This window comes from Phocoena sinus, chromosome 13 (genome assembly GCF_008692025.1).
Source record: "Phocoena sinus isolate mPhoSin1 chromosome 13, mPhoSin1.pri, whole genome shotgun sequence".
In the NCBI taxonomy this organism is placed as follows: Eukaryota; Metazoa; Chordata; class Mammalia; order Artiodactyla; family Phocoenidae; genus Phocoena; species Phocoena sinus.
The window spans coordinates 82309658-82328060 of record NC_045775.1 but is presented as its reverse complement, the minus strand read 5'-3'; the positions used below and the strand labels follow the sequence as shown (position 1 = coordinate 82328060).

General features: G+C 39.2%; 1 protein-coding gene across 1 annotated transcript in view; it reads right to left on the bottom strand.

The window, feature by feature from the left end:
• The window catches only part of VWA3B (von Willebrand factor A domain containing 3B), a 210008-nt gene that overhangs the window by 70118 nt on the left and 121487 nt on the right, over positions 1 to 18403 (bottom strand). The window contains exons 15-18 of the mRNA XM_032652777.1: positions 16830 to 17012; positions 7437 to 7564; positions 6044 to 6046; positions 4262 to 4404 (exon numbers count right to left, since the gene is read on the bottom strand). Of these exons, the coding sequence (XP_032508668.1) occupies positions 4262 to 4404; positions 6044 to 6046; positions 7437 to 7564; positions 16830 to 17012 (457 nt within the window). The remainder of the gene's footprint in view (positions 1 to 4261; positions 4405 to 6043; positions 6047 to 7436; positions 7565 to 16829; positions 17013 to 18403) is intronic.

The following is an 18403-nucleotide window of genomic DNA, read 5'->3' as shown; positions in this document are numbered from 1 at the left end:
AGGCATCTAGCATCCTGGCCTGGGATACTCCTCTGCTCCCTCAGGCAGCACCAGTAGGAGCCCCAGTGACACCAGGAAACCAAGCACCGAAATAACACCACAAAGCCTGTGAAAATGAAATTACCACTGGAACCACAACCCACAAGAGCAGGCCATGACCTATGGGCTAACTTTAAACAGGACAACTGCTTCCTAAAATAAAAGATTTACACAGCATCCAGGGTCCCTAACATAATAGACAAAACATTCAGGATACTGTAAAAAAAAATCACCCATCATTTCAGGAATAAAGAAAATCACAACTTGATGGAGAAAAAACAATCAAATGATGCCAATACCATGATGAGTCAGAAGCTGGAACTACCTGACAAGGATCTCAAAGCGTGTCAGAAACATGCTTCAGCAATTAATTACAATTTCTCTTGAAACAAATAGAAAATCTCAGCTAAGAAACTGAAGTTATAAAAGTTTCCAAGTGGAAATTGTAGAACTGAAAAATAAAATATGAGAAAAAAAATTTTTGGACGAGCTCAATAGTAGAGTGAAAATGGCAGAGGGCAGTATCAGAGAACTCTGGGGACATAAAAATAGAATTCAGCCAATTTTAACAACAGAGAGAAAATACAATAAGAAAAGATAAACGGAGCCTCAGGGACCTGTAGGATCATAGCAAAATACCCAACATTCATATTATCAGAGTCCCAGGACAGGGAGGAAAAAAGTGGGACTGAGAGACCATTTGAAGAAGTAATAGATGAAAACGTCCCCAATTTGGTGAAAGATACAACATACAAATCAAGAAGCTGTGCAAACCCCCAACAGAGTAAACCCAAGGAAATCCATGCCAAGATGCGTTATAGTTAAACACTGAAAATTCGAGACAAAGAAAAAATTTTTAAAGCAAGCCAGAGAGAAAGGACCCAGCACCTAGAGGGAAGCACCAGTTTGAACAACAGCAAATTTCACATTTAAAAAGTAGGAGACCCGAGGAAGAGGCACTATACTTTTCAACTACAGACAGGAAAGAACAATCAACTGCAAATTCTGAATACGGCAAAAATGTCCTTCAGGAACGAAGAGAAAATAAAAACATTCCTAGACAAGGAAAAATAAAAAATAATTGTGGCTAGCAGACCTACCTTTAAAGACTGAACACAGGAAGTTCCTCAAACAGACAGGAAATGATAAAAGAAGGAACTTTGGAGAATCAGGAAGGAAGAAAGGACAAAAGAGAGCAAAAATATGGTAAATACAATAGATTATCCTTTCCTCTTGAGATTTAGAAATCATATTTGATGATTTAAATAGAAATTGTAGCATCACCTGATATTCAAGACAATGATATTTAAAACTGGGGAAGGCAAAGAAACCTAAACTGAAGTAAGATGTCCACACTCACAAAAAGTGGTAAAATGTTGATAGCAGAAGAGTGTTGTAAGTCATGTGTATATGCTGTTATACCCAGAGAAACCATACAAAGAGTTACACTCAAAAGCACTGCAAATAAACACTAAGGCCAAGTGGAAGATATTCCAGACATACAAGGCTGCTTCAACATTTGAAGTATCATATCAATAGACTAAAGAAGAAAAACCATATATCATTTGACACAGAAAGAGCATTTGACAAAATCCAGTACCAGTTCATGATAAAAACTCTCAGAAAACTGGGAATGAGGGGAACTTCCTCAACTTGATAAAGAATATCTGCAATAAACCTACAGCTAAAATCATATTTACTGGTGAAATATTGAATATCTTTCCCCCTTAAGACCAGGATAAAGGCAAGGATGCCCACTCTCATCACCCTTATTAAACATAGTGCTGGAAGTTCTAGCTTCTGCCAGCAAGGCAGGAAAAAGAGAGAAAGCCAGAAAGACTGGAAAAGAAGATAAAACTGTCCAAATTTGCAGATAACATATTGTATATGTGAAAACAGTAAGGAATTCACACACACACACCAAAATTTAAAAAAAAACACCCACAAAACGCAAAAAAACTCCTAGCACCATTAAGTGAGTTCTATAAGGTTGTTCATTATGGGATCAACACACAAAATCAACCACATGTTGATACACTAACAATGAACATACAGCAACCTATATTAAAAAAACCAATACCATTTGTAATTGTTCCAAATACTCAAATGAAATAATTAGGTATATACTTAACAAAATATGTATAGGATGTGTAAACTGAAAATTACAAAATGCTGCTTGTAAGACATCAAAGAAGGTTTAAATACATGGTCATGGTCAGGGGTCATGTTCATGGGTCATGCCACATTCAGAGGCTGGATGAATCAACATTGTGGAGATGTCAGTTGTTCCCAAATCGATCTACAGGTTTAATGTAATTCCTATCAAAATCTGAGAGTTTTTTTAGTAAACAGAGACAAACAGATTCTAAAAATTAAGCAGAAATTTCAGGCCCTAGAATAGCTAAAATAATTTTGCAGAAGAAAAATAAAGTTTTTAGAATCACTGTATCTGATATTAAAGCTTACCTTGTAGCTACATTAATGAAGACACTGATCAGTGATCTACGTGGAGAGATGTACACATAGATCACTGAAACAGAACATACAGTCTAGATTTAACCCACGCAGATATGCCCAGATGATCTTTGGCAAAGGTGCAAAATTAATTCAATGGAGTAAATATAGCCTTTTCAACAAATGCTGCCAAAGCAACATCTATAGGCCAAACAACAAACAAACAAACATAAAAAAACCTTGATCTAAAACTTACACCTTATACAAAAATTAACTCAAGTGAATCATGGACTTAAATGTAAAATATAAACCTACAAAATCTGTAGGAAAAAACATAAAAGCTAATCTTCAGGAATTAGGGTTAGGGAAAGAGTTCTTAGATTTGACACCAAAACCATGATCCATAAAGGAAAGACTGATAAATTGGATCTTATCAAAATTAAAAGCTTTTGCTTGGCCAAAGACCCTAATTAGAGGACAAAAAGACAAGCTACAGACTGGGAGAAAACATTTGCAAACGACATATCTGATAAAGACCTAGTATCTAGAATACATGAAGAACTCTCAAAATTCACCAATAAAAAACAAATCGATCCACACAGAAAATGGGCAAAGCACATGGGCACAGACATTTCACTGAAAAGGATATATGGAAGAGGCTATCTATTTCACTGAAGAGGATATATTGTGAATGAGCACATAAAAAGATGTTCAATATCACTAGCCATTAGGGAAATGCAAGTAAAAACCACCGTGAGATGTTACACACCTATCAGAACAGTTAAAATAGAAAATAGCGACAATCAGTACCAAGTTCTGGCGAGAATGTGGAGAAACGGAATCACTCATTCTTTGCTGTGATCGTATAAAATGGCACAGCCACTCCCGCAAATAGTCTGGCAGTTTCTTATAAAACTAAACATTCGATACTATATGACTCAGCAATGGCACCCTTGGGCTTTATCTTAAAGAAATGAAAAATTATGTTCACATAAAACCTGTACAAAAATGTTTATAACTGCTGTATTCCTGATAGCCCCAAACTGGAAACAACCCAGATGTCCTTCAACAGATGAATGGTTAAACCAACTCTGGTACATCCATATCACAGGCTACTACTCTGTAATGAAAAGGATTGAACTGTTGCTACCTGCCAAAAATCTGGATGAATCTCAAGGAAAATATGTTGAGTGAAAAAAGCCCAAACCCAGAAGTTATGTGCTGTATAATTCCATTTTATATAACATTTTTGAAATGACAACATTTTAGAAATGGAGAACTTAGTGGTTCCCAAGAATTGGGAAAGAGTGTCGGAGGGAGATGGCTGTGGTTATAAAAGAGCAATGCCAGGGATTCTTGTGGTGATGGAGATGTTCCGTAGCTTGACTGTGATGGTGGAAATATGAAACCACGTATGATAAAATCCTATAGAAGTACACACACACACACATAAGTGAACACATGTAAAACTGGTGCAATTTGAGTAAGATCGTGGATTGTATCAATGTCGATCTCCTGGTTGCAAAATTGTACTATTTTTTCAAGATGTTACCATTGGGGGAAGCTGGGTGAAGAGCAGATATACGGGAGTTCTCTGTATTATTTCTCATAACTGCATGTGAATGTATAATCACTTCTATAAAAATTTCAATTTAAAAAACACAGGTTTAGGCTTCTTTTAAAATATTATGGGGCTTTAGTTTTATTCTACCTTCTTGCATTAAAGGAAAACTGGTAATGAGAGTCAAACCATTTTGTTCACTGATACCTGCGTGGAGGACTTTCTTTTTCTGAATCTTTTGACTTGACAGGTCCTCTGGTACTTTCGACATTCGTGTTGATTCGACATCAGCGTGAGATTTTGCACATTTTTCTGGGGTTGAAACAATGGAACAGATTTCTTTTTGATGCCTGTTTTAGATAAAAAGTAGACAAAGAAGATGAAAGAAAAAAAAAAGGAGGGGGAAACAAAATTTCCATCAAGAAGGCAGAGTTAGATCAATACAATCGTGTTGAATGCTGCGAGGTTAAGAAGTGAGCCGCTCCCCTTATGTTTGGTTAAAATAAGAATAGTCATTTATCTCTGCCCCCGCAGAAGAGTGGACAGGAGCCCAGCCCTGGCTCACACCACAGCTCTGTTCCTTCCCAGCTATGTGACTAAGTGCAGTTGCTCAATCCCCTAAATTTCGTCACCTCCCTCACCCACAAACTGAAGGGAACATCAGCTGGGCCCTAACAGCATGGAGCTGATGAGAGGATTAACTCCAGAAAGAGTCTGTTGTAACGCAGAAAGCATTATAGAAACCCTTTTCTGTAACTAAAGGGTTGAACAGCTAGCTCTTATAAAAGCCAGAGAAGGGAAACCCCTGCCTTGAACCCTCTGCCAGCACCAGATCATGGCAAACCATTCTGTTGAAGATCTCGGGCCAGGAGGGATCCCCAAAAATTCCTAAATATTTTCCCAGACACACCTTCTCTGACACTCTGAACACAGCAACCACAGAAAGGAGTTTCCAGAACAACCTCCTGCTCCAACACTGTAAAGCACGCCCTCCTTCCTTCACCTCCCGCTCCAAGCCCATCTCCACGGAGCACCCGCCCGGTGTCCCAGGATGCCCCACCACACTGCATCCTGTGACAAGGGCCCAGGCTTACATTCATCTGTGCACCCCAGTTCACCTGGCGTATGATTTGTACTCAGTAAATGTTTGAAAAAAGAAAGAAGGGAGATGAGATTTGGAGGCTGTAACATTTATTCCACCTGGTAAAAAACTCAATCTGTTTTCAACTACAGCTAGGTAGGTGAATTAACTTTTCCTAATGATATGTTATAAGGAAGTACAGAAGCATAATATCTATAGAACGAGGCACTGCATTTTACTCTTTTCTTTATATTAATTCAGAGCTCTTATTATGTGCCAGGCATGCCCTCATTTAATCCACCCAACAACCCTATGATGACCATTATTCCCCTCTTATAGATGAGGAAATTGAGGCTCAGTGAGGTTAAGTAGCTTGCCCAAAGTTACTAACATGTAATGGTGGGAAGCCTGGATTAAAACACTCCTCTGCATGACTCTAGAACCTGCTCCTTAGAGCCCCTAAAATATATATACATATAAAAAACCAAGAATACATCTACTAGTCAATCAATAGCAGCTACAGTCAACTGACCAAACCAACTTCCAAGCAATAGCTGGTCATGTCATCCTGACATTCTTTAGTTTGATTAAGCAAGGGGAAGAAGACAGGTAAGGTACTAGCTGAAAAGTATAGAGAAGATAATTGACACTGATGTGCTGCTCATTTATTTCTTAGTTTATTTGCTTAAATTCTCCAGATTTAGGAGATGTATCTAAGCTTTCCCAAACAAATTAAAAAAAAATAATGCTGTAAAATCTCATTATAAGAGATGCCTGGGGGCTTCCCTGGTGGCGCAGTGGTTGAGAGTCCACCTGCCGCGGCTGGGCCCGTGAGCCATGGCCACTGAGCCTGAGCGTCCGGAGCCTGTGCTCCGCAATGGGAGAGGCCACAACAGTTAGAGGCCCACTTACTGCAAAAAAAAAAGAGATGCCTGGCATAACATTTATCTTTTTACTGATTCCATGCTCATGCCCTGCCCCCAGCCCATATTAAATGCTTAGTTTGCTAAGAGGAAGACAACAAATTTCGAAGAAGGAGAAATCCTGATTAATATGTATTTTCAACTTCTTTCCATTTTGCTATCACTCTTTTAAATAAAAAGACATCTTCCTGATGGGGTATTTATATGAAGCTGTGACACTTGAATATGTGTACAATGTGAAATCATTTAAATAAGATTTGACACATTTTCTGAGTGTCTGTTAGGGTGGTTTTGATCTTTATTTAAGAACTACTAGTTAGAAACAGAGGGAATTCCCTGGCGGTCCAGTGGTTAGGACTCTGCGCCCTCACTGCCGAGGGCCCAGGTTCAATCCCTGGTTGGGGAACTAAGATCCCACAAGCCATGTGGCATGGCCAAAAAAAACCCCAAACCAACCAACCAACCAAACACAAAAACCCCCAAAATAAACACATTAGAATATAGGATGGGAAAAGACCTGAGGAATCATCTATCCCAAATTCTACCACCACACCCATCATTTTAAAGGTGAGGAAACTGAGACCCATGGCAATGGACAATATGGAGATCCACCGAGGTCACACAGAGTGAAGTGTGGACCTTGGCCTCCTGACCCTGAGTCAGATCTCCTTCATGACACAGCACTCCTGCTCTGCTCCATCACTGCTTCGGTTGGTGGGGGGTATTGTCCTCACTGGGTGGAAATGAGACATCCTTAGGGCTCATGCAAAGGTTTCAGAATCTACATATAAGGATGACCATGTGGCCTCTCTAAGCCAATCATTATTATTTTTTTAATATGTTTAAAAAATTTTTAAGTTATTTATTTTTGGCTGTGTTGGGTCTTCGTTGCTGTGCCTGGGCTTTCTCTAGTTGTGGTGAGCTGGGGCTACTCTTCATTGCGGTGCGCAGGCTTCTCATTGTGCTGGCTTCTCTTGTTGCAGAGCACGGGCTCTAGGTGCGTGGGCTTCAGTAGTTGTGGCACGTGGGCTCGGTAGCTGTGGCTCGTGGGCTCTAGAGCACAGGCTCAGTAGTTGTGGCACACGGGCTTAGTTACTCCGTGGCATGTGGGATCTTCTCAGACCAGGGCTCGAACCCGTGTCTCCTGCATTGGCAGGTGGATTCTTAACCACTGTGCCACCAGGAAAGTCCGCCAATCATTATTAATTTACTAGATTATGAGTTCCCTTTGCTTAAACAAAAATCCTAACATAATCATACTATGTGATTCTTTAAAAGAAATCTCACAAAGTATTGCAGAAAGAAGTGGCAAAGAGATCCAGCAGAGCATCCTAGGGGACCCCCTGCGATGGGGAAGTGGGAGCTCTGCTGTGCTCACCTGTCTCCATCCTTTTCTCCATTGTACCACCAGTCCATGACCAAGGACTCCGAGTAAAGGTCTTGTACCTTCTCCAGGTCACTGCGTCCCTGCTCCATTTCCTTAATTAAAAGAGTCAGATCTTCATTCTGCCAAAATAAGTTAATGCATTATGAGATTAGAGTTCAGATTTCAAACATTTCTAACAGAAAACGAACTGTATCAGGAAAAGTAGAATCTAAAGAATTTCATGTAGTTCTTATATTATTCCTTTTTTAGACAGCCCAATTGAGGTATAATTCATTTATAATAAACTGAATGTACGTGAAGTGTGCCATTTGAGTAGTTTCAACAGTCACACCTGTGAAGTCATCACTGCAATGAAGACAATAAACATATCCATTACCCCCGAAAGCCTCCTAGTTTCCCATTGTAAATCTGCCTTTCCTTTGCCTCAAAACCTCTCTTCCCCCAACCAACTCATCTCCTTTCTGTCACTATATAATATTAGTTTCAATTTTCTAGAATTTTACTTAAATGGACTCATATAGTATATACCCCCTTTTTGGTCTAGATTGCTTTACTTTTATAATTATTTTGAGATTCACCCATGATGTAGCATAAATCAGTAGTACATTCATTTTTATGGCTGAGTAGTATTCTATTACATACCGAATTCAAAATTTAGTCACCTGTGGATGGACGTTTGAGTTTCCAGGGTTTGGGCTATTATAAATACTAAAGCTGTGAACATTTGTGCACAAGTCTTTGTATGGACATCTGCTTTCATTTCTCTTGGGTAAATAAATAGGAATGGAATGGTTGGATCAAATGGTTGGTGATGTTGAACTTTTAAAGAAACTATCAAACTTTTCCAGAATGGTTGTACTAGTTTACATTCCCTCCAGTAATGAATGAGAGCTCTAGTTCCTTCATATAATTGCAAACACTTGATGAGGTCAGTTGTCTTAATTATAGCCATTCTGATAGCTGTGTAGTGGTATCTCATCATGGTTAATGTGTATTTCCCTAATGACGAATGATGTTAACCATCTTTTCATGATCTTGTTTGCCATGCATATATCTTCTTTGATGAAATGTCTGTCTAAATCTTTTGCTTATTTTTTGTTTCTTGGAGTTTTGAGAGATCTTTATATGTTCTGGATACTAGTCCTTTATTAGATATACAATCTGAAAACATTTTCTCCCAGTCTACAACTTGTCTTTTCATTATCTTAGCATTGTTTTTTAAAGAGAAGCTTTTAATTTTGATTAGCTCAAATTTATCAGTTTGTTCTTATATAGACTACGCTTTTGATAACCTATTAAAAATTTTGGGGGGGCTAACACAGTGACTCAAAGGGTTTTTCATATGTTCTCCTCTACCTGGAAAAAGACCTAGATTTTACATTTGGATCCATGTATCATTTTGATCCATGTATCATATTAATTTTTGAATATGGCATGATGTATGGAGGAAATTGTGTTTATTTTGTCCAATTGTTCCAACACCATTTTGGGGGGGAATAAAAAACTATATCCTTTTTCCACTGAATTGCCTTTGCATCTTTGTTGAAAATCAGTTGTCTACATATGTGTCAGTCTATTCCGGGTTTTGCTATTCTGTTCTGCTGATCTATATACCTATCTTTACACTAATACCACCCTGTCTTGATAACTATAGCTTTATATGTCTTGAGATCAGGCAGTATTAGTCCTCCAACTTTGATTTTCTTTTTCAAAGTTTCCATGGAATTAGTTTGTCAATTTTTAATTGAAAAAACCTGCTGAGATTTTGATTGGGATTGCGATGAATTTAAAGATCAATTGAGAGAGAATGCACATATTAACACTGTGATGTCTTCTGACCCGTAAACAAGATCCATCCCTCAGCAATGTTTTGTAGTTTTCAGTATACAGGCCCTTTCACATATTTTGACAAATTTGTCCCTACATGTTTCATACTTTTGATGCTATTGTAAATGATTATTTTTCTTTGCTAATATGTAGAAACAAAATTCATTTTTGTATGTTGACCTTGTACCCTACAATCTTGCTAAATTCAATGATTAGCTCCAGCAGCATTTTTGTATATTCCATTGGATTTTCTACATATATAACCATGCTGAATGAAAATAAAGACGGTTTTACTTCATCCTTTCCATTCTGGATGGTTTTCCTGCCCCCTGGTTTATTGGGCTAACTAGAATTTCCATTACACTGTTGAATAGGAGTGGTGAAAGCAGACAACCTTGTCATTTTACTGATGTGAGGGGGAAACCGTACAATCTTTTACTATTAGAGTATGCTGCTAGCTGTAGGTTTTTCCTAAGTGCCATTTAACAGAATGAAGAAGTCTGTTCATATTTTGCTGAGAGATTTCATTAGAAAAGTATGTTGGATTTTGTCAAAACTTTTTCTGCATAAATTGAGATGACTGTAAAGTTTTCAATAAAGTATGTTAATTTAGTGAATTGTATATCAATTTTCAAACGTTAAACAGAACTTGCATTTCTGGGATAAACCCAACTTGGTCTTTATGCATTCGACTTCTGTATGCGTAAGGAATATTAGCCGATAAGTTTCTTGTCTGATTGTATTTGCAAGGGTTTGGTATCAGGTTAATGCTTGCCTCATATGAAAGTATTCCCTCCTTTCATTTTCCTAGAAGAGTTTGTGTAGAACTGATATTATTTTCTCCTTTAAATGTTTGATGTAAATCAGCAGTAAAGCAATCTGGGCCTGGAGGCTTCTGTGCATAAAGGTTTTTAACTACAAATTCAATTTCTTAAATAGATGTATGGCTGTTCAGGTTATCTATTTCTTCTTGAGAGAGTTTTGGTAATTGGGGTCTTTTGAGCGTTTATCACTAGATGTTGAATTTATGATTATTTTTTGCTTTACCAGTAAATTGTCTTTTTAAAATTAAATAACTGTAGATTTCATGCAGCTGTAATAAATAATATAGAGAGGTACCACGTACTCTTCGCCCAGTTTCTCCCAAGGGAACGGCAGACACTCCCAGTGTCTTTTCATCCTGTTAACAGGGTCTTTTGCAAAGCAAAAGGTTTTATTTTTGATGAGGTCCAATTTATCCATCTTTTCTTTTATGGATCATGCTTTTGTTCTCAAGACTAAAAATTCTTTGCCTAGCCCAAGGTCCTTGAGATTTTCTTCCATATTTCTTTCCAGAATTTTTATAGTTTTATGTTTTACATTTAAGTCCATAATCCATTTTGAGTTAATATTTGCATGAAGGGTGAGGTTTAGGTTGAGGTTCACTATTTTGTCTGTGAATGTCCAATTGCTCCAACCATTTTTTGAAAAGGCTCTCCTTCCCCCACCTTTGTCAAAAGGTGTCAAAAGGCTCTCCTTCCCCCACCTTTGTCAAAAATCAGTTTGGCATACTGGCATGCTGGGTATACTTCTGGGTTCTATACTCTATCCATTGGTCTAGGTGTCTGTTTCTCCACCAAAGCCATACTGCCTTAACTAACGCAGCTACACTGTAAGCCCTAATACTGCAATTATTTCTCCCACTTTATTCTTCTTTTTCAAGATTTGTAGGGTTTTCTAGGGCCTGTGACTTGCCATATAGATTTTAGAATAAGCTTGACCACGTCTGTAAAAAACCTTTCTGGGATTTTGACAGGAATTGGATTAAATCTATAAATCAAACAGATCTCTAATATGTTCAGTCATCCAATCCATGAACAAGGTATACACCCGTCCAGTTATGTTTTCTTTGATTTCTTTCTTCAGTCTTTTGTAATTTTCAGCATAAAAATCCTGTACAGGGCTTCCCAGGTGGCGCAGTGGTCGAGAGTCCGCCTGCCGATGCAGGGGACGCGGGTTCGTGCCCTGGTCTGGGAAGATCCCACGTGCCACAGAGCGGCTGGGCCAGTGAGCTTGTGCTCCGCAACGGGAGAGGCCACAACCGTGAGAGGCCCGCGTACTGAAAAAAAAAAAAAAAAAAAAAAAAAATCCTGTACATATTTTTAAAATATACATCTAAGTATTTCATATTCTTTGGAGCAATTGTAAATAATATGGAATATTTAATTTTGACTTCTCAAAATGTGATTGAATTTTGTGTGCTGATCTTGTAACCAGTGGCCTTGCTGAACTCACTTAATAGTTCTAGGAGTTTTGCTTTGTTTTTTAGCTCCTTGGGGTTTTATGTGTAGACAACATGTTACGAGCAAGTAGGGACAGGTCTCTTTCTTCCTTTCCGATCTGTATGCCTTTTGTTTATTCTCTTGCCTTGTTGCCATGGGTACAGCTTCCAGTCGTATGTTAAATATGAGTGGTGAGAGTGGATGCCTTTGCCACGTTCTTGATCTTAGGAGGAAATTATTCAATCTTTCACTATTAAGTATGATTTTACTCGTAGGTATTAAGTTGATGTAAGTTGAGGAAGTTCCCCTCTGTTTCTATTTTGCTGAGTTTTTCATTATTAATGGGTGTTGCATTTGGTCAAGGCTATTTGCGCACAATAATATGACCATATGATTTCTCTTCTTTAGCCAGTTAATACGCCTGATTACGTTGATTGATTTTCTAATGTCAAACCAGCCTTGTACATCTGAGCAAAATCCCCCTTGGTCATAATGTATAATTCTTTTATACACTGCTGGATTCAGGTTACTAATGTATTATTGAGGATTTTGGCATCGTTGTTCATTGGTATATTGGTCTGTGGATTTCTTTTTTCTTTTTTTTTTTAATACTGTCTTCTGGTTTTGGTGTCAAGGCAATACTGGCCTCATAAAGAGAATTAGGAAGGAAGTGATCTCTCCTATTTTTTGAAATAAATTGGTTTAATTATTTTTTGAACTGTTTGGTAAAATTCTCCATGGAGCCATCTGAGCCTTGGTATTTCTCTTTCAGAAGTTTTAAAATTATAAATTCAGTTTATTTTATGATTTTAGTGCTATTCACATTGTCCATTTTATCTTGGTTGAGTTTTGGTAGTTGGTGGATTTTGTGGAAGTGGTCCATTTTTTTTCTAAGTTGTCAAATTTATGAATGCAAAGTTGCTGTATTCCTTTTTTTACCTTTTAATGACTGTGAGATCTACTGTGATGTCCCCTATTTCATTCCTGATATAAGTGCTTTGTGTCTAATCTCTTGTCTTTGTCAGCCTTCTGAGAGGTTTTATCAAATTCTTGAGAGAACTTTTTTTCAAAGGAACAGCTTTTTGTCTCATTGATTTTCTCTACTGTTTTACTATTTTCAATTTCACTGATTTTATGCTCTTATCTTCATTGTTTCCTTCCTTCTGATTGCTTTGGGTTTATTTTGCTCTTCTTGCTCTAGTTTCTTGGGGTGAGAATGCAGATTGTTGATTCAATATGTTTTCTTGTTTCCAACATAAGCATTTAGTGCTATAAATTTCACTCCCAACACTGTTTTAGCTGCGTTCCACATAGTTTGATGTGCATTTTTGTTTTCATTCAGTTCTAAGCAAATTGAGAACTTTTCTTTGACCACTGATAAAGGGTTCTCCTGGAGTGGACCACTTGCTTGGGCTGGGTCCCTCCTGCCTATTTTTCCCTCCCACTCTGGTGTCTCTGTACAGAGGTGGAGTCTCAGGACCATGGGGATAAAGAGGCTTCCCAGAGGGGGCCACTTGTGGCTGTGTCCCTTTGGCTAGTCCTCTCACTTACTCCAGTAAACCTGTTTTTCTGGTACATGTTTTATATATTTGGGAACTTTTATAGTTAAAGTTCATTTTCATTTGGGCATACCTGTGTATCTGGTGATTTTTTTTTTTTTTCAGCTGTTTTCATCAAGGCGAACTGTCACAGCGGCCAGAGTCAGGAGTTCAGCTCTCTTTTCGTGGGACAGTTATCTCCACTTTGTTCACAGTCAGAGCTCCTAAGGGAAGGGGTTAACAGAGCACTGAGTAGCCCCACATAGCACACCTCCTTTGACCTTGTTGATGCTGGATAGAGGTAGAGGCTCAGCTCTCCACTGGGGGAGGAGCACTGTGGGGTTAGTCCTATTTCACACTACCTCATCTAGCTTATGCTGGTGGGTGTTGTGGAGGCAGCTTCCCACCAAGCCTCACTGACACAAAGGATGGGGGAAAGTGGAGTGTCACCTATCCCCAGCCCACACTTACTTTTTCATTTTCATTGATGCTGGGTGTTTGTGGAACCTGAGCTCCTTGCTGATCCCTCTGCCATGAAGGCTGTGGTGAAGAATAGCAGTGACACTCCTGATCTCACAGTGCCTTGTTAAGTCTCAGTACTGCCTGGTGGGACAGTGGTTCAGCTTGCCACTGGACACCTCGGACAATACCCTGCTTAGGGAATGAGGGCACTGCTTACTTCTACTGGAGTGGGGCGGGATGGATGATCAGCTATCCTCTCAATCCTCTGATACTACCCTAGTGCAGGATTTGCAGCACATCTGCTTCTGCCTGGTGGGGTTTGAAGAATCAACTTTCCATTCAGCCCCACTCACACTACCCCAGCAGAGAAGCATTGCCACTAGCTTCCACCATGCTGGGGCTGGAATATTAGCTCTCTGGGAAGATATACTGATACCACCTGACAGGGATATCAGAGCACCATCACTTCCTTCCATGGAGCAGGTGGGTGGTGATGGAAGATCATCTCCCTGTTCAGCTTCACTGAAATCCTGGGGAAGGGGATGTAGTCTTCCCATTGGTGTATGGCTGGAGTAGGGCAGGTATTGCCAAAAAGGTCTTTGGCTAAGCTAGGGGAAATAGGTTGTTCTTGGGTCATTTTTTGGGTCTGTGCCTGTTAGGGATTCCAGGTTGGAGGCTTTGGCAGTGCCACATCTGGGGTATATGGAAGACAATAACAAAACCCACAGAACTCATGCCATGTCATTCCCTAGGTTCTGAGGTCCCCAAGGCATTCTACCTCCTTCTTTCTACTTTTCAGAGTCTTCCTTTGCTTGTTTGTTGTTTTATGTCCAGGGCTTTTAAGCTGTAAGACAGAGGACCTAGGAGGAATGGGGCTACTCCATTATTGCTGGAACTGGAAATCCCTCCAGTTATTTATAATTAGATTTAAATAACAAGGTAAAAAAACTTACATATTTACCCATGCAGTTACCATTTCCTTTGCTCTTCATTCCTTGGTGTAGGTCTGTATTTCTATCTGGTATGATTCCCTTCTACATATAGTACTCTCTTTAACATTTCTTGTACTGCAAGTTTATCGGTGATGACTTATTTCAGTTTTTGTATATCTTTATTAACTTTGCTTTTTGAAATACATTCTGTGTATAGATTCTACACTGACAGATGTTTTTCTTCAGTACTTTAAAAAATGTCACGTCACTCTCTTTTAACTTGCATTGTTTCTAATGAGAAATCTGCTGTCATCCTTATCTTTTTTCCTCTGTACCTAATTCACCTTCTTTAAAATTTTCTCTTTGTCACTGTTTTTCAGAAGTTTGATTCTGATGTAACTTGGTGTAGTCTTCTTCATGTTTATTGTGCTTGCGATTCATTGAGTTTCTTGGATCTGTGGATTTACAGTTTCAATCCAACTTGTAAAATTTCTGGTCACTACTGCTTCATATATGTTTAAGCTACTTGAATTTTTCCACAGCTCATTGATGCCTTGTTTTCTATTTTTCTGTTTTTTTGGTTTTAATTCTCTTTCTTTTCTACGTTACATTTTGGATATTTCTATTGCTATCTTGCAGTTTACTAATCTTTTGTTCTGCAATGTCTGATCTGCTGTTCATCCTATTTACATGTATTTTTTTAATCTCATACATGGTACTTTTTTATCTCCAGAAGCTTGGTTTGTGACTTACTTGTATCTTCCATGTCGCTCCCTAACGTTTTGAACATATCAAATACAGTTACAGTAACTGTTTTCATGCTCTAATACTAACATCTGAGTCAGTTTTACATGTTTCACTTTTTCTGTTTGTTTTTTCTCCTCATTATGGACCTGTATTTTCCTGCTTCTTTGCATACCTGGTACTATTTGATTGGATGTCAGAAACTGTCGATTTTACTTTGTTGAGTGATGGGGATTTTTGCTTTCCTATAATTATTCTTGGAGTTTGTTCAGAGATGCAGTTAAGTTCCTTGGAAATGGACTGATCCTTTCAGGTCTTGCATTTAAAATTTTCTAGACAGAACTGGAGCAGTGCTTGGTTGTTCCCACTGCTAAGAGAAGATCATTCTTTAAATTCTATCCAATGCCCATAAGATTATGAGGTTTTCCAGTACGACTGATGGAAGTAGTCAGTATTCTCTGCCTTGTGTGAGCTCAGAGTACTGTTCCCTCCAATTCCTTTGGATGATTCATTCCCCAGACTCTGGTAGTTTCCTCACATGTAAGCATTGATCAGTACTCTGGTTTGCCACTCCTTAGAGCAGACAGTAGGACAAAAACCACATTCTCTATCTAGAAGGGCATTCTTTTTTTTTTTTAAAGGATTATTTATTATTTATTTATTTATTTATTTATTTGGCTGTGTTGGGTCTTTGTTGCTGTGCGCGGGCTTTCTCTAGTTGTGACAAGCGGGGACTACTCTTTCGTTGTGGTGCGTGGGCTTCTCATTACGGTGGCTTCTCTTGTTGCGGAGCATGGGCTGTAGGCGTGCGGGCTCAGTAGTTGTGGCTCACAGGCTTTAGAACACAGGCTCAGTAGTTGTGGCGCACAGGCTTAGTTGCTCCGTGGCATCTGGGGTCTTCCTGAACCAGGGCTCGAACCCATGTCTCCTGCATTGGCAGGCAGATTCTTAACCACTGTGCCACCAGGGAAGCCCATACAAGGGCATTCTTGAAATGCATATCTTCAGGCCAAGACTGGAAGACTGGAACATAGAATTTTATTTACTTTCTCCCATTAGTGCATTAGAATGGATTGCTTTATCAGGTGTCACGTGGTTATATAGCCTGAGAAGTCAGAAGACAACTACCTAACATCTGAATTTTTTGAAAGTTTCCCACAAATGTCTGTAAACAGGCAGTGGTTAACAAACTTTATGTATGGACCCCCAGGATGCTTGTTAAAAATACAGATTCCTGAAGTTTGGCAAAATGTTGATAATTGTTAAATTTGACTGATAGGTACGTGGTCCATATACTCTTCTACTCTTGTGTTTGTTTGAAACTCTCCATCATAAAAAGCATAGAAAAAAACAAAATATATTAAGATTCCTAGGCCTCTATGCCTAGAGCCTGATTTAGTAGCTCTGAAGTAGGACCCAGGAATCTGCATTGTCACAGGTGCCTTAGCTCGGGTGGTCCTTAGACCACATTTTGTGGTCCACTCACTGTTAAGTGATTCATTTTCTCCACTTAGGTGTCCTTGTGGTTGCTGTTTTCCCAATTAACGTCTCATCCATGGGCCTCCAGCCATTAGTGCTGAAGTAAGTGAACACTCTCTTCTCAGCCCATTAAGCTCTTACCTGAACAGCCTCTGGAGGACAGGGATCCTTGTAACCAAAACTGTAAGAATGGAACTCTCCTCCAGTCAAAGCAGCAAGCTCTTTCAAAAATCCATTTGCAACTTCATCATTGTAACAGAAGGAGATGGTGTAAATAGGAACTTTCTGAAAACGTCTGGCCCGCTCTATAACCATGTTAGGTGGCTGAAATGATACATTTTGAGGGGAAAAGGGGAGATGGAAAGAGAGAGGAAGAGACAGAAAAAAAAAAAAAGATGTGAAAATCCCTAATATTTGCTCTAGATAGTGAAATTCTCAAATAGTAATCCTGTATACAGCGGAGAATGACTTCTTGGGAAGGTGTAAATTCAATTCAATAAACAAAGCAAACACTGCCAGATAGTGAGAGTATGAAGACCAATGACTCAGCTCTTGCCCTCTGAGGGCTCACAGTTTGGTGGGAAAAAATCTGGGAGAGATATTTGACTAACCAAAGTACTCAATTTCAGTGCACCTAAGCCTAAAGTCCATGCTTTTAAAATGCTGGGCTACACTTCTGAGCACTTAAAGTATTAGGGTCATGGGTAATACACCTTGGCTATTGGGATTCTGCAGAGTGAGGCCACCAGATGTCCATGTGGCTTCCAAAGCACCTACTCCCAAAAAGTAATTTCTAGACCATGGTCAATGTGTCTCCCACAGAGTGAAAAAAGAGACATTGATTTAGGGCCCTTCCATGTGCTGGGCACTCTGTTGCGGACAATAATATCCCAGTTAATCCTCACAACCATCTTGTGAGAGAGTTTTGGAAAGACTGCTAGTTGCCTACCTCTCCTTTTTTTCACTGTCAGAGCCCTGGTTTTCTTTTCATGGTAGCAACATACTTAGTTAAAAACAAACAAACACAACACATACACACATACACACTCATCTTCTGACACTTTTTTTGCAGCTAGGTGTGGCCAGGTCTGTCCACTGAGATATAAGCGGAAGTCTCAAGGGAGAGGCTTTTTTTTGCCAATAAAAAAGACAAAGACTTAACAAAAAAAGCTAATATCCTCCCCTTTTCACCCCTGCCCCCTGGAAAGTGGACACTCTGCCTAGAAGTGGAGCAGCTCTTTTGTGACCATGAGGATGGACGTCGCACACAAAGACAGTGAAGCATAAAGATTAAAGGAAGCGTATTTCTTGGAGACGTCCTTGAATAGCTGCATAACCTAGACTTCCTTCCGCTGGGCTTTGCAGCCATAGGGATATAAATCTCTCCACTGTTTCAGCCATCATTGGTCTGCTCTTCTGCTTTTCCTCCCAGTAACATGAAACCCTAATTGGCACAGTAGGTACGGATATGGACTCCACTTAAAGATGGAGAAACTGAGGCTCAGAAGAATTAAGTTTCCTAGGGTCATCAACCTCTTAAGTGGTAAGACTAGATTCAAAGAGTTTTTACTCCTAGAGGCAATGCCAGACTATGTGTTTCCCCGCCGTTTGCAATAAAGACCGTCTCTTGCTAAGGACTGACTCTCCGTAAACATTACCCGACTCTCAGGAAAGATAACTGATGAACTGCCCTGCCACCTCTCTACCAGCACCAC